This window comes from Ammospiza caudacuta, chromosome 9, assembly GCF_027887145.1.
Source record: "Ammospiza caudacuta isolate bAmmCau1 chromosome 9, bAmmCau1.pri, whole genome shotgun sequence".
NCBI classification, from domain to species: domain Eukaryota; kingdom Metazoa; phylum Chordata; class Aves; order Passeriformes; family Passerellidae; genus Ammospiza; species Ammospiza caudacuta.
The window spans coordinates 21,169,709-21,196,786 of NC_080601.1; the positions used below are offsets into that span (position 1 = coordinate 21,169,709).

Sequence of the window (27,078 nt, forward strand, 5' to 3'; positions counted from 1 at the left end):
TCCACCAAAATCTTTGGGAAGAAGTGTATAGTGTTCTGATATATAAAATGGAAAACACAAAGGGAGTGACTCCATACAGCTTATTAGTGAGTGAACAGCAAAGCTGGGAAAGGAATCCAGATTTCCTCCTACCTTGCATCTCTTGCCAATTATGCTACACAAGAGCTTTGCTCTGAAGAAAGAAGCACCAGGCTACAAGACTGACTTTTTTTTTTAAGTAGCAGCCTGTGATAACAGCACCCCATTCACAGCTCCAGGAAAATTCAGGGAAAGGTTCCCAGGGACTTCATTAATTTAAATCAAGTTTGAAGAGATGAGGAAAAAAACCTGTACTACATTGATTCTTGGAAACATCCTCTGAGGAGGCAGATTAGAAGGATCACTGACCTCTCCCTCATCTTTTGAGAGTAGCTGTCCACAAGAAAGAAAGTCTTCGTATTTGGCAAAGGGGATGACAGGCTCTGGCAGCTCTCGAAGGTAAAGCTTCAGGAGGGACGCCACAGTGTGAACATCTGTGTTGCTGCAACAGAGAACAGGGAAGGAAATTTAGAAACCCACACTACCCCAAAGCTTGATGCCTTTTTTGGGGGTGTATCAAGGGCCCTCTTAGGGACAAAGCAGGCACATGGAAGGAAGCTCTTCCTAGTCATTGGTAGTAGGCAGGAAGTTCTGCCTGGGAACAAGGGAAATCTCCATTCTGTCAAGACAGAAATGCACCTCAGGTAACACAGGCAGTGGAAGGGATATGCCTGTCCATAATACTGCTTAAGGCAGGGTGACACTGTGGTTCCTCTGCCAGTGCGGACCAGGAATGTGAGGAATAGTGCAGGCAAGTGCACAGTGATCACACAGCACTGACAACAGATGCATCCCTGCTCTGTGAAACATAACCTCTGAGTCTCTCACTGGTCCTCCCTGATGCTCTCCCCAGCCAGCACACATGTACAGCTCATGGGCTGGGCTCCCACGTGCCCTGCTCAATCATTCAGTAGAAATGGAGGAAGCTGTATTTCCTCCTGGTCCTCTATTGCCTTTTGGTATGGCTGCCTGGCATGTGCTATCTGGAACATCCTAGCCCATCTGTTATGATAGGATATCAGCTTTTATTTTCTCTCCTAGTCCAGGAACTCCTTTTCCCTCTTCTTTCTCCTTTTCTTTGAAATTGGGGTTGAGGTGTCAGATCCCATGATAAACCCTTTCCAGCTACCCAGCTTCTGGTGTATGGGGGTATCTCTCCCTCATTCCAATTTTCCTGTGGTACAACACTGTTAATCACTGCAGATGACCTCCTCAAAGGTTTTGACTGTTGGAAGTCTAAACAGATTCTGTCACCAGCTCCTCCCTACCCACCATTAGGGGACTGACTGTCTTTAAAGAATTCTGAGAAAAACATATCAGTGAACGCTGGGCAAGAGGCTTCAAATCCTTTCTTCACTCCAAAAGCTAAATCTCTTCTATTTAATATGTTGGGTTTTTTTTTTTTTGTTTTTTTTTTTTTTTTTTTTTTGAAGACACAGCTAAAAGAAAACTGGAAAAACTACAACAGGAAACTGTCAGCAGATACCCCATACTCCTCATCCTGCTTATGTTATTCCTATTAAACAGCTCCATCATATTTAAGAGTATCAGAGTTTCACACAGTGGTTTTCTTCAGCTGATTATAGTGTTTTACAAATGAGATCAATACCCTTATTATTTGTTTTTCCTTTAGTGTGGAGTTTCAGGCATGGATGGTGAATCTGACTATCCCTGAGAAGCAGAGCCCAGAACAGAGCTTCAGGGCCACTGGCTGCAGTAACTGGTTCATCCATGGTGCCATATGAAATACAGCCAGACTTTCAGTCAACATGAAAGTGCACCAGGAGCAGACTGCTATAGGTACTTCCAAAACAGCAACACCTGGCCTTTCATGAGAACATCGGAAAAGAAAGCCTTTTAAAAATAAATATTTGAATTGTCAGCCATCACAGAGGTTTGATCCATCATGGGGAAGGCAGGCTATAAACCTGGGATATCACTGTAGTTACAAAAGATGTCTAAAAGCACTGACTGCAGCTGGGAAATAAGAAAGGATATTGCTTTCACTGCACCTGATTTGGAAAGAAGCATAAGGATTTCACACTTCTGCTGCCAAGGTATCCCAGGCCATACAGAGATAAGCTGTAGTTACACATACAGAAAATTTTGGTTGCTAGGAGGAGAAGGATTTCATTTAGCCAGAGTGGAACTCCCTCTCCTTTCCTGCTCTCTGTGACATAGGTGTGTGAGACAGACTGTGTGGGGAATGGTGGAAAGAGCAAAAGGCAACAACTGGGACACCCTCAATTTTCCACTATTCGGGTACTCCAGGCTTGCTTCCTTTGATTGTGCACTGAACCCTTCAGTGAACGTGCTGCATTCCACACCGACACACACAAGGCAGCCATCCCTTCCTGGAGATCCTTGGTGCCTCTCTCAAAGGGGAGACTTAGCACTGATCTGTTTAGCCAGTGCAAATGCCTGTGGAAATAAAGGTGCTTTCTGCACTTGAGCTGGGGTAAGGCACTGCAAGAGGTTGCTGTGGATGCCCCATCCCTGGAAGTGTTCAAAGCCAGGTTGAATGGGCTCTGAGCAACCTGATCTAGTGGAAGGTATCCCTGCCCATGGCAAGGGGCTTGAAGGAGGTGAACTTTAGGATCCGTTCCAATCCAAACTATTGTACAATTGTATTTTGCTTTAAAAATGCTGTGTGGAGGCTTGGTTTATCTACATAACAAAGAATTTAGATAAGGCTAAATAAAACTTGAAATTGAAACTTTCACTCCTAATTAATTCCTTCTGTAGATACTCCTGTTCCACAGTGTAAGGACTGAATTAAGATAATTCTAATTCTGAACTAGAACACCCAGACATTCAGTTAAAAACACAAAGGTTTTGTTTAAGAAAAAATTAACTGAGAAAATTTGATGATTTCAAACTTATTTTTTCATGGAAATATTTCTAAATGTTTGACACTTCCATTTAGGGAGCAAATGCTGTTTGTGGTTAGGAATCAAAGAAAGGAGGATGGGTGGTCTGGGAAGCTGAGGGAAGGGAAGAATTAGAAGAATGTTCCAAATAAACTCTGCAGATATACTTCCCAAGATGAGACCAAACACTGTTTCTGCCCACGCAGGAGACAGTGCTGGCTCTTCCTGCAGTGGTAGGCAGGAAGGGAAGGGATTGGCAAGGTTGAGACTGGCTGCAGGTCTAGGGGAAGCAATCCCCCAAGGTTAGTGCGCTGGTAATACACCAGATGCCACTGGCATCACCTGGAAAGCCTGGGCTAGTGAGGACCAGCAAGAAATGGTGCCAGGCCTGCAAGACAAGATCCCAGATCTTATCTCATTTATGGACCTGTGATAGAGATCAGACCAGATCTACACAACACCCTTGGATCCAAATATCCCTGAAGTTCAAGGTCTCTGTTAGGGTCAAGCCCCATTTCACAAAGGGCTATTGAGCTTTGCACAATGCTGACCTTCACTCCAGGCAGGATGTACTCATGACAGAGTGGATGGAATGTTAGTTACAGGGTAAGGACAGCTGTTGGCTGAAGGCGTTGATGGCATTTATCTTTCTGATCATCTGACTGCCCGAGGGCCAATGCAGAGACTGCACAGCTGAGAGCTGCCCTTCCCTTGCTGCCCTCGGATGAGCACTCTGAGACAGGGCTGGCACTCCTCCCATGGGAACCAATATTAAGCTGAGCATCTACAAAACAGCTGCTGGCATAAAGGCCAGGTAAAACATGTCAGATGATGGTGACTATTTTGATACCTGGTGACAAGGAAGAGTCAAGATATTGCTCCAGGCAGGTCTGCTGGAAGAATTCAACATCTGAAAGCAGTACATCACCTAGTTCAGCTCTGTCACACCCATTTCTCTGATGGGATCCCACCAGCCTCTCAGTGTGCTGCACCCAAATCTAGCAATGCTTTTCATTCAACATGTGCTAAAGCTGAAACACTGGAGAAGCCCCACACAGACCAATGAGCTCTGCTCCACCAGTGAGCTGAATAAAGGCCTCCACATCCACCACCATGTGGGAGAAAGCTCCACCAGCGCTTTCAACAGAGAGAATAACGGTGTGGAAAGAACATGAGAACAAGCAAGCCAGGATTGCTACTGCATGGATATTCCTGGCAGATTTTACATGTCACACATACACCAGCCTGAATTTGACAATGCCAACTCACCTGTCAAAAAGGGGTTTCTCTCCACAGTCAAAAGAGTCCTGCAGATCTTTGACGAGGTTGGCCTGCCCGGGCATGCGGAAGAGCCCCTCCTCGGTGAGGCCTCGCTCGCGGATGAAATCCACGCACTGCTCCACCAGCAGCGGGGCCAGGCGCTGCCCATAGCGCCGCTCGTACTGCACCGTGTCCTCCAGGCGCTGCCCGAAGATCCCTGCACCACAGAGAGAGACACAGACACCAGAGTCAGGGTCAGCCTCACCCTGCCTCAGCTCCTGCTTGGGGCACGCGGCGGGGAAGCGCTCACATGGAGGGGGCAGCCTTGGGAAGGTTTCTAACAGACTCTGAAGGATAAAGCTATTTTAAAAAACAAGAAGTATATGACGAATTATTTTTTTTCTGCTTGACAGTGCTTCAAACTGCTCTCTGCCCTAAGCTGGTTTATATCTCATACACAAGGAAGGTGAGTTTAAGGTTATGTTTATGGTTATCCACAGCTGTGCTGGATTTAGACTAAGTAATTATACTTTCACTGCAGCTCCCATCCCAAGAAGACCAAAACAAAGGCTACATTGACTTTATGGGGCACATGTCCTTGCTGCATGCACCCACTGCTTAGGCTGTCACACAGTTGCCCTCCACTAGTTTGCAGCTGGCCAGCCCAACAGACAGCAATCCCACTAGGGATTGCTAACAGAGCAGAGTACAGCTGTCAGCATCAAAACTGGATATTGGGAGAATCTTCCACCATCCTGGCAGACTCTTTCTATTTCTTTTCCTTGCATTACACTTGCTGAATGAAAATTTAAAATGAAAAAAAACCCATATTAAAATAATGTATAATCCATTGTCCTTCCTACTAAAAATTGTGTGCTGTACTTCCTGCATCTTGAAAGTATCAGAAGCACCATATTCTGTAAAACCAGACTGGCCTAGGTTAATTCTTTAGTCAGATCTACTGTAGACATTTATCATTAAGTATGAAGCACTGTCTGTTTCTCTGGGGAGTATGGAGTTCCTGGCCAATACCAGCTGCTGAGTGCCACTTGTCTGGCATCGGGTTTTTCAGCAAGACAGAAGGGGTTGTGTAAGCCAGAGATCTTAGTTCAATCCCTATTACTAGGAGACTGCTCCATCTAAAAGGACTGCTGCTGAGTTGAGTTCTGAAACACTAATTCTAGCACCCTACTATGTTTGGTGGAGTAAGGGAAGAGAGTATCCAAGTTAATAATGTTTTGGCAATAAAAGTTCAGTAAGTGAGGGAATCCCAGAATCTACTTCCAGAATTTCAGAATCTATTCTCAGAATTTCGGATGAAACCAGACCAGAGCAGGTAGGACATTCTACTCAGGGATTTCTCAAACATACAAGAAGTTTTCCGTAGATATCAAGGATCTTTAGGTCATTCATTCAACACTCAGTTAAACCTGCAGGTCTGAAAATAAAAAAAAGCAGCATGCAGTACTGGAGTCACACTGTTTCACACCCAATAGCCTGAAGCTGTGTTTAATACTTGCACATATGTGGTCATACCAGGCCAGGGATTTTGGTCATTTCTGAAGGGTCCACTTACCTTCCCCCACTAATGACCATGTCTTCTTTTTTTTAGTGCTAAATTCATGAGAGTAACTCCTGGCAGGATATTCCCTAACCATCCATCACTGTTCTTTACAGGAGACACCATGTCAAACCATACCTCTTTCTATATTCAGTCCAAGCCTGCTGAATCCTCAGTGAAACAAACCCTCATTATCAGGTTCAACTCACTGAACGAAAGCTGCAAGAAGAATCCTGAAGCCCAATTTCTTTTCCTTGCCTGTTTGTTACACATCAGAAGACAGAAACTTTCCTTACACCACAACCTACACAACTGCATTACAGTATCAAAGCTGGAGGGCCATGAAAAGTCTCAAAGGAAATTCCCTCATACTGGCAGGAGAGCATGCCCTGGAGCATGGGAGTGACTTATCTTTATCACTGTATGTGTTGGGTTTATTGCAGAGTAAAGGTTTTACTAGTTCTTATTTATAATCTCTTTGAGTTTTCACTGAGTTGGGTGCCTCTGAAGTCAGCTTCTAGGAAAGAGAATCTCTTTCTGGTTTTGCATGGATTGCTTTGTAATCCCATCAGGTAATCCCTGCTGTCATGATGGGGCATATCTATTTCCTTAAAATGACATATGTAGCCACTTTTCCAGATGCAAGACACATAAATTCAGGGAGGTCAGGACGTGGCACGTGTCGGGGCAACAGCAGCCCTCTTTTCTTAAATCCCTGCTTGCTGAATCTGTTTCCTAATGGGTCTGTCTAGAGAAAACTCTGGGAAGGAGGTAAATGCTCTGCATTCCCCAGGCATAAAGCACATGCACAGTGTTCTCCTCTAAGCTCATGTTCTGAGGTTCTTCACCTAACTCAGATCAAGGACAAAGGCAGTGTCAGACACACACATAAGCAAGCACAGGCAGAACAAGTGCATGCATAATCTCAATTGAAGAGAATCTACTTTTCCCCAGCCTTGACTGGTCTGTGATCAGCAGCATCTCCAATGCATTTCAGGCAGCATCAGTCCTTGCCTTCACAGCCAACTTGGATCACAACAGCAATAGCTTTCTGTAGGTGCAATCTACAGTGAGTCACTTCAGGAGAGAAGAGGACTACAGTCAAATATGGACCACCAACACAGAGGTAAAGGAATGTGATGCTAAGAGATAGAAGGGTGATCTCCTTTGAGACTCGGAGCAGCAGATGGACCCTTCACAAGTCTCACCATCACTGTGGGTGTCTCCAGCACAGCCAGATACTGGGGATCCCATCTTTCCTCCTCACACACTAAGGTCAGTTACACTTTTCTCCTTGATGAAAACAGCAATCTTTGGAGGCAATAAAGGCGTTGAAATATTCTTATACTGCAGTATTCTTCACCTCCATTCAGACCATTACAAATAAGTAACAAGAAAAACCAGGCATGAAACAAACATGACTGAGGAAGAAGATGACCTACCTATCACAGGATGAGTGAAAGGAGCTGGCAAAAGCATGGGTTTCTTCTTGTGTGACAGTGTCTGCTGAAGGGCTGTGCTAGTGGGATCACACAGTCTGTATAGGTGATTTTGATGGGAAGAGGACTCACGTCATTGCCAGGGTGAAAGATTTCTCGCAGCCCAGCTCTCCCTCAGCTGCCGCACACCCAGTTTTGGCAGCCCCACTCCAACCCAACTGCAGCTGCAGATCTATGACTTTCATTCTCCCTTGAAATTGAACCCTAATTTTCCAGGCAAGCATTAGAAAGGATCACCAAACATTGCTCAGACAAAATATTTCACCCAAGACAAGTCTTTTGCTAACTGCAACTTTTCCTTTGTTACATTTTTCAGTTACACTGCAGCTCCATGCTTTTTCTTTCTCTCTATCCTACTTTTTTTTATTTTTTTGCTGAGTCATAAGCAAGGGCAACCAGAGATGCTGCTCAGAAGGAGGACTGCACCCAGGCTGAGTCTTTTGGCAGTAAGAGCATTATGGTTGGTGTTAAGAGAGGAAAAGCACAAGAGTTGCAGTTAGCTGGACTGAAAAGTTGGCCTTGGAGAAATTGCTCGTCTTTGCAGTGGCTGCAGAACTTGTCTACGGCTTAGAAAAGAAAAATAGTGTTAAGATACATAGAAAGAGCAATCTAAAAGCTATTTATGGAGTGGGCTGGAAGGCTTCTGTCAAAGGGAACTCTGAGATGCTGACAGTTTCAGGCTGGCTATCTGGGCATCTGCTTGATGAAGTTTGGGAGAATTATCACGTGGACCCTCTCAGTCACACTGGGAACAGACTTAGCAGATGTGCCTACTTCAGTCTCCCAGTGCCACACAGGGCAAACTGAGGAACTGGGGCTCTGTGGCTCTGTATCATTCATCTCATTTCTGTCAGGTCTCAGAGCTTGTAGAAGTGATGTGCAGTTAAATGTGCCTGAAACTCCCAGTATATGACAGCATCTCCAGTTTGGACAGGGACTGCCCTGCCTTGCAAGGAGAAGCAATGTGGAGCCAGTCACACACAGCCTCATCTGTCTGCTCCTCAAGGCACAGGCCTGTTTTTAATCACTGGGCCCAGCAGCTCAGACTGAACTTGGCAGCGCTTCACTCCATTTGATGATCCCGCTGGAAGACATTAAAGTCTTTTTCTTCATTCTAAAGAAGGGGAGCCAGTGCCATCTAGTCACACTCCAGACAGTGTTAAGCTGGAAATAAAGCCAAAAGTTTACTAGCAACCTAAGGGTTAACTTTCCTTGTCATACCCTTATCTATAGCTAGGCCCTTTTGTTTGATTTCAAAGCAGAAAAAAACTCCAGCATGCCTGGAACCACATCCTTAATCTCAGAAAGATTCAAGAGATACTAAAAAAATGAGCTAGCAGAGCTACAGAATTTCTTTCCCTCTACTCCAACAAGCTGCCTCTGTTCTTTAAAGATTTAGGTGACTCTTTGTGGAAAAAGCAAGCCAGGAATGATGTACTGACTAAGACACAGACAGGCTCTCTGTCCTGGCCTGAACAGCTCACCCACCAGCTCCAGGCATACAAAGCCTATACATTCAGCTATGCTGTCCAGACATGCAGTGGGCAGGAAAATATATGCTCTCTGCTACATTTTTCCTCATCATAGGCTCTGAGTTCAACCAAAATAAAGACAGAGATAAAGTCAGTTTTTGAGTAGATTTTCTTCATATGGAGGACTGAGGACTCCGCATCTACCTAAAGTGTGAAAAGTCCAGGCACACCTACGTCAGCTGTACGTGCAGCTTATTCCACACACGTTAAAAGATGTGTGGGAAGATAATCAGGCTTACACCTGGATGCTGCTCCACAACAGCACATACACCCGCGCACGCATGTGGTGCCTCACAGACAGGCAGTTTATGGATATAAAGACTGTGTACGTGCTCACCTGCACAGGTAAGTGCCTGCTTTTACCTTCCCACTTTCATTCTTAAGTTCCCATTTATCTGTCCCTCTCACACATGAAAGCACTGAGAAAAAATCATGGGCAGACATTCAGAAATGTGTGTGTTTCCACAGCACAAAACACACACAAATCTTTAACTTGCTTCCCCTCCCCTAGCCCACCCAAGCACAGACTACGTGAATTACTGCAGCAGCAACAGAAAAAGGAGTTTCATGGTTGGAGCCATGTGTACTAAAAGAGATAGTCCTGAACAACTAAACAATTAAATGCAAGAAAAGGGGGGAAAGAAAGGAGGCAAAAGACCACTAGGAATCAAGAAAAATTGACAACATAACTTGCCCAGAGTCACACAAATGAGTCTGTGGTACAACCTGGTGTCTTCTGACCCTATTCCCAGAAAGAGCAGTGTCCATATACTAGAAGCTGATTGCTCTCATCCACACACATCCATTTAAATATTCTGTAGATATGAAATAGAAACACCTCTCCCCAGAACTATCTTCACATGCTAGCTTGGTATCCAGTAGTATTTTTGGCCATAGTCTGCGTCCTTCCCACTCCTTCCCTCTTTGAAAAGTCAGCTCCTATTTTAGATTCTTAGCCTCTGTCTAAGGCTACACTTAAATATCTGCTTTTCCTCTAGCAAAAGAAAACCATAACAAATCTAAACTCTGGAAAATCATCTCATACCTCTGGTTCTTGTGCAGCACTTCGCTACATGACAGGCGCTGAGCTTCAAGCAGAAACCAGGCAGTGTCAGACAGCAGGAGCGGCAGAGAAAGAAAGTCCTGACTTCAGGCATCAGACACATTCTGAGTCCCAGCACTGGCAGCTTTCCATTCACACAGCGCTACAGAGCACAGAGCAGCCGATCTGCCCTGGGAGATAATCTCGGCAGCACATCTGGTCTTAGCTCCACAGCTCGGCATTAATTATGACTTGTGCAGAAAGCATTTGAAACATCCAATGGGCTGCAGCGCTGCGCGCGGGGAAGGGGAGAGCAGAAAGACAGGCAGGTAGGGTCTTGCCCACCCTCGCAGCAGCCGCCAATGTAAACAGCAGCTAAGTATGGGTCACAAGTTTTAACAAAGGCATCCCCCATCGGCCCTGTAATATATTCATGCTCTAATTGCTTGTCAGATCTATTCCAGATAGCTGGAAAAGCTGAGCAACAGTTGCTGTCTGCGTGCCACACTTTGGATCCTTCCTGATACAGGCAATATTACTGTGCTGCAGGCAAACGGGTACCTGGTCTGGCCTCCCATCTGCTCTCAAAGCAACAGAAGCAGAAACCTAGTTTTGGAAGGGAACGTTTCCCCACAGTAGCCTCAGCATGCTCTGAGAGTACCTCCACAGCTCTGGGACATGCTGGAAAGTCTAACAAAATTTAGGAAAAGCTACACTCCTTGACCTGGGCAGGATTTTTGGTGCTTACTGCCTCTGCTTTAGCTCTTTACAGAGAAGTTGCCTGAATTAATAACTCAGCTGAATTACTGGTAGAGGAAGAGACTACAATTCCCTGCATGTGAACCAATACCCAGGCACTTCACTTGCAGGAAAACACTCACCCCGCCCAGCTCTCGCTCTCAGGGTAAGAAGCCTGTCATTAACAAAAACGCTTACCATGCAATGCCCTGTGCAGTTTCACAGAGGTCAGGCCACCACTCCATTCACAAAATGCACTCATGTGACTGCAGATCTGCAGCAGTCACCACGCAAAACCCTTGCACCGGGCTTCTGGGCAATTTTATCACTATTGGATAAGTTAGAGAAAACTTCTCTCTTTTCAGGAAAAGAAAACAAACAAACAACAACAACAACAAAAAATCCTCTCTGAACCTGCTTATCTGCTTCAGCTGTTAAAAGGTCTGTGGTCACTGTACACAGCACACTCACCTGAACTTAGTGGCCCACCCCTTGCCCACTCCTGAAGAATAGAGTGCTTCTCACCATAAATGAAGTCAGTACCAGGATCAAAAGCTTCAGTTCTTGAAGATGGTGTGATTCTTAGAGCTCATGTGCAGGGCCAGAAGCTGGGACTTTGATGATCCTAGTGAGTTCCTTCAAACTCAAATATTCTATGACTGGCAAGATAGTAAGGTATTCCCTAGCTATTTAAGGTATACTCTGAGTAACATGGTTCTGCACAGCTAGACACCTGAAGGCCAGTCAATACACCAGGCAGTATTTAAAGCACACTAAAGAATATTTAGAAAGTGATGGAAATCCTTAAACCCAAGGCACAAATGAGCTCCTCAGTATTCTTCACCCTTTTATTGTCTTCTCTTCCCTTGTGGTGAACACAACAGGCTGCAGGTTAGGGAGAGCCTGCCCACAATGCTAACTGGTGAGCACAACAAATCTGATTTTAAGCAGCTGAGATGCCACCAGAATCTCTGGCACTATTTCCTGGAATAACACCTCAAATTGTGCCACATCTGCTAATAACATTATGGAGCCTAGGATTCAGTGTTTGGGATGGAAGCACAGGAGATAGCAAATACAGATTTTGTTCTTCCATTCACTTCTCCATTTCTGTTTTCCATCTCTCAGAACACAGGAACAAGGAGGCATCCAATGAAATAGAAAGTCATGATGTTTAACATGGATATTGTTATACCCAAAGTATAATTAATCTGTGAAATTCACAGCTTCTCTGTGGCCAAGGACACAATGACTAAAGCATGATCAGACTTGAGCAGAATTTACAATGCTATGAGATGATGAAGCTGATGCAAACTCTTCTCCAAACAGCAAACACAGCTCTCTGGTGAGAGAAAATTCTGGAGCACATGCTTGCTCTCATAAGCATCAGAAGTGAAGCAGAAAATGACAGCTGCTTCAGTGTTGCTCCCTGCACAAGGAAACTCTGCAGCTATAGGTGTCCTCTGACAGCAACACTGTGCTACACACTCCACAAGTAGCACCTGTCTTCTTACATGAAGCTCTCAAACCTTTTAAAAACACGGGGTTAAAATTCATGACAGACTACAGAATATGATGAGACTGGAATAAAAATCACTATATATATATATACACACAATTTTTCTTCTGTGTTTTGAATTTGCACGTCACCCTTTGATCCTGCTTTCTCTGTTAACCACATTTGTCAAAAATGAAATCCAAGGTTCACACATAATCACTGGACTGCAGGGGCTGCAGGATCCAGAAGTATACTTGATACTGCAATTGTAGCAATATAATCCAAAGAATTTGCCACATTGCATAGATCATGAAAACTTCCACCTGGAGATCTCCCTATACACATATGCCAAGGAGAGAATGGGTAATGGAGACTGAACTCCCTCTTCCCACACTGGTATGAAGTTCTTTAACTGCAGAAAAGTTTAGCAGCTCTCATTTTCTAAGAAACAGCTTAGGTTTATAAAATTGTTCAGACATTACATCTCCCACAAACCTGCTGCAGGGGAGCTGGAGGTTTTCTTTCCCAGTGTCATTGCAGGGAGAGAGCCCCAGCCCTGCTCTCCTGAGCTGGCACTGTTGCAGTTATTCTCTTGCAGGTACCAGAACAGAAGATAGCACCCTGCCTTTACACATCACTACAAGCCTTGAGATTGGCTGGAAAGCTCACTACAGCTCCCACAACCCCTGAAAATCCAGGTATGTTTCAGGCTTGGCGTCTAACTCAGGTGAAATTCAATCTTGGGTCTGGTTGCAACAGACAGGAGTGGTGAACCTGCATGAACTCAGAGGATTTCTCCTCATCTCTGACTGTGAGCAAACTTGGCTTGCACAGCTCCAGCAAGTGCCCATGGGGTGTGTGTATTTTTAGATGCTGAATTAGAGGATTAGCTAATATACAGGTACACTCAAGCAGATCTGAGGGATCTCAAATCTAGGAAATTGCTTTATTTGAACACAAAGGGCCTAGTATCAAAGTTAGAGCCATAGCCGAAGTTCCCTATTTTACAAGAAGGTTGAACCTTGTACAGACTCATTTTTTAACCCAGGTAAACCTGGGCACTTGAACATCTTTTATCTGCTGAAAACTGGCAGTGAACTGGTAACAGGTGATCAGTCATAGAGCTGAACCCAGCAGGAAAAACTTCAGCACTAATATCTTCTGTACAGAAATTTTCCCATTTCCTCCCTCTCCAAGCACTTTGGTCAGATCCTTCCCAAACCAAAATTATGTCCCCACACCCCTCACCAGCTCTGTGCTGGGGTCTCAACCCTTACAGGGGAAATTAAATCTTTTGAGGGTAAACAGGCTTCTGTTTACTGACTGATAAAACAGCTCACTCTGGGTTAAAGATTTGCAAATAGCTATGCTCACCTTTCTACCACAGTAGATTCTTGTTAACCTGTGTGATGTGCCTTCCCATCTCTCTAAAATATGCCAGCAAAGGAACTGACTAAGCAGCACTATAAATTACCCAGTGATGGACTGACCAGTTTGTGCTCCAAACTGAGATTGTAACTGTGCTCACAGAGAAAAGATTATAAACAGACCTAAATATCACTTAACCACAGCATTCTGAACCCAGAGCCAACCCCTGTGTTTATTGCTCTATTTCTCTCTAAAGAAAGGCAAAGGCATTTAGAGAACAAAAAAGCAAGAGCAGCAACAAATGCTTTTTATCAAGCAGTGATCTGGACCAATGTGCCCTAGACAACTTCTTTCTCCCCACATCCTAAAATCATATTTTACAGAATTTTTTACTTATTGACTCTTACATATGTCTCTCTATGTTTAAAGGACAGCTTCTAAATGACTGTCTGAAGCTATGTCTGTAGAAAGCACTCGATCAGCAGGTCACCTTTTCCAAGCGGTGCTCTTGGTGATGCCCCCACTGCACAGAAAAGATTTACAAAACTTCTGGGTGTTGGTAAGTAAAAAAGAGTTATGACATAGTGTAATTGTTGCTACCAGTGTCTTATCAGTAGAGATGGATCCCAGCTGTGGGTTCAAATGAAAGGATCATGGAGTCTGAAACCTCTAGTATGGAATAAAATTACTCACCTGGATTTCTGGCCATCCTGGAACCTGGCAGGGACTGAGATCCCCATTCATAGCCAACGTTTAGCACATTAGGCACTTTGATCCATTCAGAAAGCCAGACATGGCTTTCTTATGTCCTGAAGCTTTTCCATATCCCAAGCCTCCCCATATCCCAGGGTTGATAACCTAAGCACAGCCATTCATTGAGATGCAGACAGGATGCACACCAAACACATGGATGTTTATCCAAGTCAAACTTCATCAGAAATACCTCAGGCAATCTGTAACCTTCAATGAGCTCTGATACAGCACTCCAAGAACACCCATTCCTGCTCTGGGATGACCAAGCACAGTCTCCACTCAGAGCCCAGCCCAGCCTGGGCACCAGCACTGACCATCACTGAGAGTGTTGGACCAGCAGCTTTAGAGGTGAAACACATGCAAGGAGCAGGGGAGCAGGATCTGACTTCTAAAGGTAAGATCTTTAAAAGTCAGTAAGGAAAACCTTGACATGCTTTAGTTTTGATTCTAGTTTTAGACTCTTCCATGAAATACTTACACACTATACATCATCCTTGATAAGAACCACTCTGACCCTTCTCTTCTTCAGGTTAAACAATCCAAACCTCTTCAGCTTCTCTAAGCATGTTCTTGCACAATCCTTTAATCATTTTAGTGACCTCTCACTTGACTCACTCCAGTGATCCCATGGCCTTCTGGTCTCAGGCAGACCAGAACTGGACAAAGAACAGAAGATGTTCAATTACTAGTGCTGAGGTGAAGGCTCACATTGCTGAACCTGCTGGCAAGGCTCCTCCTAAAGCAGCCCAGGAATTTGCTGGCCACAAGGGTGCATTGCTGGCTCGCATTCAACTTGTTCAAGAGCATCCCAGTTCTTCTCTGCAAAGCTGCTTTCCAGTCAGTCAGCTCCCCATATGTGCTGCTGCCTACGTTCATCATCTGTAGGTGCAGGACTTTGCATTACTCTCTGTTGAACTTCATCAGGTTCCTGTTCATTCCTTCCTTCAGCCTATCAGGACCCCTCTAAATGTTGTCACAATCATCTGATGCACCAATCAGTCCTCCCAAGATCATCTGCAAGCTTGCTGAGGGTGTACTCTGCCCCACTATCCAGGTCATTGACAAAGCTGTTAAACAGTCCTGGCCCCAGCACTGCCCTTCACATCCCTTGCCAGATCCAACTCCAGATTGCTTTAGCCTTCCCAAGTCCACTCCTACAAGCTCAGCAATTTCTCTCTACTCCTCCTCTTAGGTCACCTGTCCCTGCTTCTACTTCTATGCTTCCTTTTTAGCTAATGAGCTTTGTCACAAGCATCTTGTTCAACCATGCAGACCTCTGCCACCTTTGCTCAGTTTCCTGCCCAGGCAAGAGGATTCTTGAGATTGAAGGAAGTAACCCTTGAAAATCCACCAGATCTCCTGGTTCCCTCTTCTCTTCAGCATCATACCCCATGGCATTTTTCCAAACATATCCCTATAGTCAAGGTCCATGGGTGGAATATTTCTATGAGCCTTGCAGAACAATGCCATCAGAGTGGTTCTTTTACAGACAGTCACTGTCACCTCAGGCAAGTCATCTGATTGCTCAATATTTCAGATCCCTCCTTAACAAAAAATTAGGACAATTGTGTTTCCCTACCTCAAGGCTGTAACAGGATGGTAAAAATATGTTGGTCATAAAGCAGTAATAGAAGCCCCAGATATATCTGACAGAGATACATCAGAAAAAAAAAAAAAAAAACAAACTTAATCAGGCCTCAGAAACAGATCTTAAAACATTCTCTGTTGTAAACAGTTCTGGCAGCAGGATCCACTGCTAGCTTACTTTAGTTACTCTATCTTAGTTTCCACATCTACCATTTGTGTACCATTTGTGACACTTTTGCCTGGGGGCAAGGCTAACCCAGCAGCTCCTCACATCTGAGCTGACTCGGGCATCCCCTGGTCCTGGGCAGGTACTGACCCCATAACCCCCATCATCCTTCTCTTCCTCTTGCCCTGGCTGGGCCCATCTCCCAGCATCAGACAGCAGCAGGAGCAAACACTGATAAGCTGCATCAGGCGCCAGCTGTCTCAGGGCAGAGATAACAGCAGGTATCAGGCACAACAAACACCCAGTGCCACTCCCCACACACCTGGGGCAGCCTGGCCAGGGGAAGCCCACCCTGACACCTCCTGAAGGGGCTCCTCCTGACCCAGCCAGGAATCCTTCTTGAGGCTGTCACCCTGTGGGACCCAGCAAACAAGGGAGTAGAAATCACATCTTTGTCTTCAGACTGGGCAAATAACAGAAGCCAAATCCCTCCTCCTCTTCATTACCTCTTCAGTGGTATTTTAGCATTTTAAATTCACTGACATGGCTCTTACTGTAAAATTCCCATCTTACAGGTGGAAAAAATTAAAACTCAAGACTCCAAAAACTTAATGTTGTACCCTAGCTCCTAAATAGTTTGGCATCCTGGTGGATTTGCATGTAATATCAATATCTGGCCCTTCAAAACAGTCATGTTTGCTCTCATGCAGATGTTATCTCAAAGATATTTACTCATCAAAAGCAGGATTCCTAATTAGCCCCATGCAGAGTTAATCTTCCATCACGCATTAGGACATGGAGCCAGGAATTAAATTACACCTCAGACACCTTGTCCCACATCTTTCAGCTCTCCCCTAATACAAGACAATTTCACAGGGTCCTGATTCCCAAAAACCCTAGACTTTGCTGGCAGAAGAATAAGAATGCACACATCATGGTTTATCTATATGGGAAAGGTGTCTGGAATTAGTGACAGTAGAACAGCTTCCTCAATGGACATCTCTTCAGACCCCACCAGTTTTACAGGGACTATTCCTCCTGAATAAAAAAAAAATTATTCATGAAGCTCTGGCAACACAATTACTTTGTCACAGGGTAAAGCTCTTCATATTTGCCTAAGGGGAAACACATCCCTTCCAACTGCTTCACCTCCCCTCCATCACAAGTAACTGATGAAAGCTTGGGATGAAGAGGAGGAGAAATTAGGATAAAGTAATGGAGAAAGAAAGGGGCTGAGACATGCATTTCTGGCAGAGAAGCAAGGAACTGCTCATGGCAAGACAGAATATGTAAACAAAACAAAACAAACACAAACATAAATCAAGATTAACACAGAATGATTCTGTCCCCATGCTGTGCTGAGCTGTGAGAGAATTATGCCACCTGGCATTCAACTCAGGCACCAAAAAGTTTAGGTTTTGTCTCTCATGGCCAGAAATTCAGTCCTAGACAAACTCTGCTTTACAGCTGATGTAAGACAGAAATGAGGAAGGCACATGGAAAGGAACTTCTCTGCAGTGGCTGTACCTCCTCAGACTGGAAGTACAGTCCCACCACACTTGTACAGACCAAGACCTCCTCTCTCTCCCCCAGACACATCAAAAACTTCCAATCCAGCTTGAGAGAGCAAGTGCAGGGTCATTCTCACCCAAGGCTATGGCCACAAACCCTTTGATTTAGCACTGTGGCACTGTGCCTGCCCTTCACATTAATGAGCACTCACTGAACAGCACGACTGGAGGACACAGAAGGACTCTCCAGATAAGCTTTTAGTGGTACAAACATGGAGCAAAATTAATCACAGAGGTATGAAGGATCATAAAAACCAGTTTGAATCATCCTCTGTCAGAATGTGCTCCAAAACTCACTTTTATCAAGTCACTGTGACAAACTTCTTTCTTAACGACAATCAAAATGTATGGAGTACTCTCAAATCTCAGTTTACACAATCTTCTGCTCTAAATGAGATGTACTAGACCCAGGAATTCAGGAGCCTGAAACTCAAGGAAACTTGTTAGAAATTATTTTCCCTATAAACAAGACAGCTCTTCTTCAAAAGACTTAGGAACTCGACAATTTTATTTTAAGGCCACATTTGAAGAGTATTTCAAAGAACGCATTCCATACAGCTTTTAAATCTGACTGTGTCTTCAATCAGTAATTTGTGAACCTCAGCTGCTTTGGGCAGTTTTCTGTTTTATTTTAAGAAACCTTTGCTGTTCACCTTTAAGCACAGTTCATAAGCACTCATCAACATAAGAAGGTACCCTCAACCCTTTTTTATTTATGTTTCTTCAATACATCAGCAAAGATTAAAGTGTGGTTAAGCCACTCCTTTTATCTTGGCATAATTCATTTTTACACCATATCAACCTTCTCCAGGGCTGGATATTTACATATTAATAATAAAGCCTGCTTTTTAACTCCTCCCTTTAGCTTAATATATTAAAAAGTGTTGATAGATAAGACTTAGCTTTCAAATAGTGGTGATGGCAAAGCAGAGTTCAAATTATTCCATTAAAACAGAGACAGCTATGTTTATTCTCCTCCCAAATTTGAGTTAAGCTGGAATTTCACTCAGAGAAACTGTCCTGCTCTGATTATGATGGAGAAGGTGTAAGTTTGATCATTTCCCCAAATTGGCTAAAAAACATTGGGAACAACAGTTTGAATATCTTTACTGTTTCCCAGTCACTGGCATTCCCACGCATTCTTTCTGAAATGCAAAGAAACTGAGGATGCAGCTCCTCAGTGGTTTCTTTAAGCCAATTTATGTGTGGGTTGCAGGCAGAATGAAGCAGCCTGCCCCTCTCCACGCCATCGTGTATCCCCAGTGGAATTACTGGCGCTGCAGCTTCATTGTTGGAAAGGCCAAGGAATCAGTCTACCTACAAACTCATCCTCCCCAGGTCGTTTCCTATGGCACAACTCACAGCACCAGTGCCAGCAGAAGGCAGCGTGGTGGGACACAGCTGCTGGGGGGCAGGAGACCCCTCCTGACAGGAGCTGGTGCTTGGCCAGCTCAGAGAAGTGGCCACAACGAAAGGATCTGCTCTTGCGGCTTGGACTGCAAAGCAGGCACGGTCAAGCTAGCTTCAGGCTAAGTATTTGAGTGTTAGGGCAGAGAGCTCAGGCCAGACTGACTGCCCAGCATGTACCCATGTCCTTGGCCAGTTTTTATCCACAGATAGAGAAAAAACATTGATACACAACTGCAATTCTTTCCAACTCTGCAAACTCCAGTGTTTCCCTTCTACAGTGCTTAAGCTGGCTCTCACCAACAGCCAGAGCAGCCTTTACTGACTTTGATCACTGAACCACATCTAGTCTGCAGGATGTGAAAATAGCAACAAACAGAAGCTCCTGTATTTCCCCCTGCACTAATCTCCCCTGTGCTGCCTGGCTTTCACATTCTCATTATTTAATATTTTTTGATGCCTCATAAGGCTCCATTTCCTGGAATCAATGTGAGAGTATGTGCTTCATTTAAAGAAAAGACCAAAATATTATTTGACTGCTTTGCAGAGAAATTCAAATGTAAAGAAAATTAGCCAATTAATCAGGACAATACTAGTCCCATAAGGAAACAAACAAAAAAAAAAAAACCAGGAAATCCATCACTACCTTTATGCCATTTTCATGCTTCATAAAATATTATGATTTTTAATTATTTATTATTTTAATACTTGAAGATATTTGTTTTGAAACTACTTCAAGAGACGGACAAAACGCAAGCAAAACACAAAGTCAAATTTGCACTGATACCAGCAGTGCTGACAATATCATGCCCTAAAGATGGCTATTACTAGAGAGTGCACCCTTTGTCATTACTGAATTTCTCCTTTTTCCTCAGAGTATCTCTTGAATGCACATTGCAAAGTTATAAAATACACACCATTACATCAACTACAAACAGCTCCAGAAATACCAGCTCTGAGAGTCTGAGACTTCTGATGGAGGATCTACACTGACCTCAGTCTAAAAGACCCTTCAGTGTGGACTGGAATTCAGAAGGGAAGCAGAAGAAGCACATCCTCATGTTTGAGGAGAAACTCTGGTAGCACAGTTTTCTACTAGCAAAGAGGGCTTTTTCTGCCCACAGCACAACAGCATCACACCTAACTTCAGATCAGACACAAGCTAACTTTTGCACCTACATCTTCTCTGCTAAGTGAAAAGAGGACCTTGGAAAGAACTGCATCAGTATCAGTAGAGATCGTATCTCCTCCAGACAAACCAAGTGCTGCTACCAGAGAACCCAAATTTCAAGAGTCACTTGAAAAAAAAAAAAAACCACCAAAAAAACCCCAAACCCAGGACAAAAGTTATTAACAAACACTAGGTCTTAGTACATCAAGGTCACTTTTTCCCCCCTAGATCCAGGAAAAGTAGTAACTTCATTTCAGCAGGAGTAATTGTATTACCTAACCCTTATCTGTCACTTTTTTATCTGTACCTCTCACAAGAGGCTGACAGGACTGTCTGCACATGATATCACTCTGCATGCACTCTATCAGCAGTACCCAAGCCACTTCAAAGCAGTGTCCAGTACCAGGCCAGCAGCAGCTGTCACCAACACCAAACCCAGAAAAAGACATCTGTGAGTCCTTGTTCTATGCAAAACCAGGAAAACAACTCCTACCTAGTCTACTGACTTGAGAATTCAAAGATTGTGGTAGAATATCAACAATGAAAATCTGGATGTTTTGTTCATTTTAACTACAGGGATTGTCAACAGCTGTATTACCCTACAGGTGTTCACTCAGCCTGATCTTCTTCTTCCTCAGGCTACATCCCAGTGAAGCCAGTGGAAGCTTTGCCTTCCCAGCTGGGCCCTATATTAATTTAATTAAAGTTTTGCTGTTTCTGGCTGTATGGATGGTCAAGATGGGCATCTGCCTTATGGAAGAAAATTGAGATAACGGGACAGAATTCTTCATTCCCATAAGGTCCGCTGAATATTTTGCTGTAAAGAATTGAATACTGACAGTAGTATGTTTGTTACTACCACCCCTTTCTGAGATAGTTATACACTGTGGATGTGCACTCCCCTTTCACTCCTGTCCATCCCCTACAAAAAAAAAAATTAAAAAATCAACCCCATCCCTTGCTTCAAAACACTTCAGACAATCAGGAGCTTATCTAGATATCTCAATGATTTTACAGTGTAACACATATCCTAGTATCACAAGAATATGCTTTACCTTGAGGCAAATGTTTTAATTTATGTGCATGTGAGCTATTTGCAATACCTCCACCAAATGGAGCCCATATAACCCGTCGGATGGCTTTCACCCAATCTTCCATTTCATTCTGGGAATTAGCCATGAGCAGGAAAGCCTCATGATTGGCAGGCATCTTTTCCCGGTCCCCTGCGCCACCTGAAAGACAGAACACAAATCTCTTTTAGCATCTTGTTTAAAAGAGAGCAACCAAAGTTTAACACCGCCAAAAATCTCAGTCAAAATAATTAAATTACTACTTTAATTGAGCAAGTTTACAGACAATTCCTGCAGATGTGCTGTGGCACCCACAGAGCACAGGTTGACAAAAGATCAAAGCAGAAGTGCAAATTATGCATTTCCAGTGTGGGAAACCTGGAGATGTTGTATCTACTGTGTCAGCAATAAGAAAAGTAAAAGCACAGGCCGTAAGACTCTATAGGAAAATTAAGAAATTAATTGCACATACCTGTGCTGAGGTATTGAGAGATTTTTATCCAAAAGAGGGACCAAGTGGAGTGTAAAATATTTTAAAATGCTTCAAATGTAGAAGTCACAAGATCATCCACTTTCCCCAAGTCTCTGGGATATTTATAGTCTCAATACAGAGAAAGAGACCCATTCTGACTTTGGATCCAATTTAGAAGAAAGTTAAGAGCTGGGGATATGATTCTGACTCTTCCACTTGATGTAAGAATTTTAGGAGCTATTAATGTTGGTGTGCAGAAAAGCACTGACCAGAATATCAAATTCACTCAAGCTGTCACAAAAACCTGTCCCTTGTGGATACTTCAATACTCGAAACATTTTGACCTTGCTTTTCCAGTTTCATTTTTAGGTCAGCACTCACTCCAACAATTTAAATCTTCCCCTCACCCTTCATTTTATGTTCCAGAGCTGGATACAACCTAGCGAGTGCCACATAAACACATAAAAGCCTTATTAGACGAGCCTCTGTATGAAAAGGCTGCTGGTCCTGTCCAACTCAGCAGCTGCATCCCCAGCAGCCTGGAGCTTCCCCATCACCATGGAAACTGCCTTTGGCTGTGCTGTGCAGATAACATCTGAGCCCTGTGTCACTGCCATTTCCACGCTTTCATGGCTCTCAGCACCTCCTGGCAGGCTGAGGCTGCCAGCCTGTGCTGAGCAGCTGAGATTGCCTGCCCCTGGAATTCAGAGATAAGGGCAGAATGACGGTATGCTGTGGTTTCTGCAGAGCTGATTTAGCATACACAGAACATGTGCTTCTTAAATCCTCGCTAATCTGGGGAAAGAAGCAAGCTGGGAGCTGCCTGCAAGCCAAGGAAGTACTTTTTCTTGCTATTAATTGTTTTCTTGCCTTGACACACTCGTGGAACATTTATTGATTTGCAAAGCAGAAGTGGTAAAATGAGATGCTTTGGGAAGTATTTTGTGGTTCTCCGAGAAGCAATTCACTTAACTGGGAAACTGAGGCAGTCTTTCAGTAAAGAGGAGAAACAGCAGCCACCAGGGACTAGCTGTGCAGCTTAAGAAACAAAAGCCATGATGCTTTTTCCCCACATGTGCCCAAATCCTCTTGGACAGTCTCCTGTTTTTTGATTTACTGAATTATTCATATTCCTTAAGGTATATGAGAGCACAGCTCTGTAGCTCAAGGCTAGGTGCAGGCATCTGAACAGATCAATGTCCCCCCATCGTCCTCTGCAGGGATGACATGCTTCATCCTCTGCATACAAAACTGCCTGTGCAGGGAACCGCAGCCTGTGGAATTCCTGTCACTGCTAAATTTTTTTTACCAGCATACTCAGCCTCATGGTGAATGCAGAGGTTGTGAAGTCGAATTCTTGCACCTTGCCCAGCTGACCTGCTGACACACCCTTTCCCATAATCAAATGTTTCATAGGAGATACAATTGAAAGGGGCTTTCCACAGCCCTCAATACACATCAGAAATGGGTTTCAGGATGTGGCATTTGGCACATAGGTGGCCTGAACTCAAGTTAGGCCATCATTCCTCAAAGGAAAGAAACAGCCTCAAAAAGACATTTACTGTATGGGTCCCACCCACCACCAGCAAACGACTGAGTTTGGTCAAGACTAAAATACATCTTGTTCTTAAGTTTAAAGGGATCAGCTGAGATCTTGCCCACCCAAGCCATGAAGGGCAATAAGAGACCAGAAGCTTGTCTTAGAATTGATCAAAAACTGTAATTTCAGTGGAATTAGCTGCACTAACCCGTACAAAGATTGCTATAAGAAGCACAATAGGCAGAGGATGATGATTTACTGGACTTCTGCAAAACTGGCATCAGCATCTTCCCAAGGAATTACTGTACCAGCTGACTACAACTCCCCTTCCCCTAAGATGCTACTTTGGACCAGCCAGCTGCTTTCCAAACCTTCAGAGACAGTTTTCATGCAAGCATTTAGGGGAAAAATATAAAAACATTTATACTTCTATTTGTGTCTGCAAATAGCAAAAACTGGATGGGAAAAACAGATTTCTGTACACACCAGACCTGAGATTCTGCCAAAGACTACATATAGTTCCTCCATGTTTGGCTTTCCCCACTGTAACTTGAAATAGGAGCAAGGCCATGACCCCACAATCTGCCTGTGGGAGAGTCAGTAGTGCTAGACATGTAAGTACAAGCAAATGAAAGCAACTCCACACATGAAGGCCAGTTTAGAAAAAAGAAATAAGCACTTCGGAATTGCTTATGTTAGCATAATGTGACTATCCAGTGGCAGAGCATGGAGACCCACTTGTAAACATTTTTCTTTTTAGCAACATTTTACTCATATTTCTTTGTACACTTGGCAGGTTACTTCCACCACATCCTTGAGGCATCAAGCAGAAAAATTAGGGGTTTTTAAAGGCAGAGTTCAGACACATATCTCTCTAGATTGTTGTGACATCCAACAGCTTTTCAGCATTGGTAGTCACAAGAATGAGAAACAGTCAATTTGAACACCTAGAACTTCTTAAAAACAACAACAACAAAAAAAAACCTACCCAACAACCTCCACAAACAAAGAACCCAAGGAAACAATGTCACAAGAAACTTCTTTGAAGTCTAGAATTTTACCTGAAATTTACAGATTATTTCTTTTATGGGCTCAGACACAAAGCAGGATCCTATCATGGATTTCAGGTTTCAATTGGAAACACAACACTCCATCAATTCAAACACACTAGACTTTAGGGATTGTCTTAGAAAACAATTTCAAAGCTTCCTGCCCAGAAACCCTTGGAGACAGAATTTTAGTTTTGCCTCTCACAGCAGGATGAAGTTCATATTCAGCTACTGAATTCAGCTCTTCTCTGCCACTAAGGGAGCTCCATCCCTTTCTCACTCATCTTTAATCAAGCTCCCATATGAACAGGACTGGGCCTCAGAGACAAACCCTGAGTAGCTCAGGATTGCCATGGGCAGACATTCCAGTCCTTTTGCTCAAAGCTACTTTAATCTCCAGACTAAAGACAAAATAAAACTGTCTGCAAACACAAACAGAGTGCAAGTGTGTCAAAAGATGTGGCAGGAACAGGGGGCTTAACTCTGGGGATGAAGAGTCCACTGCTTTAGCATTAGCCTATGACCAGGGGACCCTGTATTCAGCTGCCTGCTGCAGCCTCGCTGTGAATGCTGGACAGGATGCACTGGATTCCATCCTTATCCACAAAGCAAGTTGGCAGCTTGTTTTTCCTCTCATCCAGTGTACAGAAAACAAACAGCCTGAAGAGTGGGAAAGGTGATGGCAGCCCTGTCAGCATACACAGCGCATGTAAAAGCCTAGAAGGATTAAGAGACCTGTTTGGTTGTGCTCCCCGTCAAAAGGGCTGCAGGTCCCAGCTGACTTGAATGCTTTGCTGCCCCTGCCCCAAGGTACCTTTGCCAAAGTGCTTTACCCACCCTGGTAGGTACCTTTCCCTGAGGGAGCAGTTTAGCTCCAGGCCCCAGCTGCAGTGCACAAATGCTCTCTCCTCTCCAGGAACAGACTAACTCAAGCTAGCAGAACTGCTGTCCTCTGCCTCCACTCATGTTTCCTTCATTTCATGTGGCCTGGGAGCCATGACCTGACAATGGCAGCAGCCACCTCAGAGTAATGTCTGCCTCCCAATCCTTAGATATGATCCTCCTTTCAGCTTTCCCCCCATGCCCCACAAAAGGGAAGGTCAAGTCCAAAAACACTGAGACTAAATCTTGCTAAAGGTGAGATGGGGTGCTGCAGCAGCAGCAGGGGTCACCATCTACTCTTCAAGGCCCTATTTACAGAAAATTCTTTTTTTGACCATCCTTAGACACGTAAGCATTCACTGGAACATGCAGAACAAAAGGTACCATTTTCTTACACTTGTCCTGCCCTATATTCCTGTTCAAAGAACTGCAACAGACAGGCTGCATCTCTGCCTTCATACAGCCCTTTCCAATGAGGAAAAGCTTGAATTTTTTTGTTTGCCTTGAACCTCATTCACTCAAGCTTAACCTTCTTAAGATCACTTGTGAAGCCAAGCCTTAGATTCCCTTTGTCCGTATGGAAAAGAAATTCAGAGGGAACAGGACTGGACTTCTGCATGGGGGATGAGACTGCCCCATTGCATGTAAAAGGAGGAACTTTGATATTCTCAAGCACAGCTGTTGTTGAGTTCTGAAGTTGGCATCTTCTTTCTTTGCTTCGGCAACTTCTCTTACTTCCACCTCCTCCCTCTGGTTTGCCTTTCATCCATTTCTTACATCATTCCTCTTACTGATGTGCTTGTGTATTGTGCTTACATGAGAAGTTACCCACTGCAGTAGCTTGTGTAGGTGTACACACTGCCCCGTTTGTGTTTGCAGTGTTTGTTGGGTGTTTGCAGTGTTTGTTGGCTGGTTGCAGTATTTGGTGGCTGGTTGCAGTGTTTGGTGGGTGTTGGCAGTGTTTGGAGGGTGTTGGCAGTGTTTGGTGGGTGGTGGCAGTGTTTATTGGGTGGTTGCAGTGTTTGGTGGGTGGTTGCAGTGTTTGGTGGGTGTTGGCAGTGTTTGGTGGGTGTTGGCAGTGTTTGGTGGGGGGTTGCAGAGTTTGTTGGGTGGTTGCAGAGTTTGTTGGGGGTTGGCAGTGTTTGTTGGGTGTTGGCAGTGTGTGTTGGCTGGTTGCAGTGTTTGGTGGCTGGTTGCAGTGTTTGTTGGGTGTTGGCAGTGTGTGTTGGCTGGTTGCAGTGTTTGGTGGCTGGTGGCAGTGTTTGGTGGCTGGTGGCAGTGTTTGGTGGCTGGTGGCAGTGTTTGTTGGGTGGTTGCAGAGTTTGTTGGGGGTTGGCAGTGTTTGTTGGGTGTTGGCAGTGTGTGTTGGCTGGTTGCAGTGTTTGGTGGCTGGTTGCAGTGTTTGTTGGGTGTTGGCAGTGTTTGTTGGCTGGTTGCAGTATTTGGTGGCTGGTTGCAGTGTTTGTTGGCTGGTTGCAGTGTGTGTTGGCTGGTTGCAGTGTTTGGTGGCTGGTTGCAGTGTGTGTTGGCTGGTTGCAGTGTTTGGTGGCTGGTTGCAGTGTGTGTTGGCTGGTTGCAGTGTTTGTTGGCTGGTTGCAGTGTGTGTTGGCTGGTTGCAGTGTTTGGTGGCTGGTTGCAGTGTGTGTTGGCTGGTTGCAGTGTTTGTTGGCTGGTTGCAGTGTGTGTTGGCGGGTTGCAGTGTGTGTTGGCTGGTTGCAGTGTGTGTTGGCTGGTTGCAGTGTTTGTTGGCTGGTTGCAGTGTGTGTTGGCGGGTTGCAGTGTGTGTTGGCTGGTTGCAGTGTGTGTTGGGTGTTGGCAGTGTGTGTTGGCTGGCTGCAGTGCGTGTTGGCTGGTTGCAGTGTGTGTTGGCTGGTTGCAGTGTGTGTTGGCTGGTTGCAGTGTTTGGTGGCTGGTTGCAGTGTGTGTTGGCTGGTTGCAGTGTGTGTTGGCTGGTTGCAGTGTTT

At 44.4% G+C, this 27,078-nt stretch overlaps 1 protein-coding gene across 1 annotated transcript in view; it reads right to left on the reverse strand.

The window, feature by feature from the left end:
* The window catches only part of ARHGAP22 (Rho GTPase activating protein 22), a 117,856-nt gene that overhangs the window by 12,022 nt on the left and 78,756 nt on the right, over window positions 1-27,078 (reverse strand). Inside the window, exons 4-6 of the mRNA XM_058810469.1 lie at window positions 21,205-21,333; window positions 4,218-4,425; window positions 388-520 (exon numbers count right to left, since the gene is read on the reverse strand). Of these exons, the coding sequence (XP_058666452.1) occupies window positions 388-520; window positions 4,218-4,425; window positions 21,205-21,333 (470 nt within the window). The remainder of the gene's footprint in view (window positions 1-387; window positions 521-4,217; window positions 4,426-21,204; window positions 21,334-27,078) is intronic.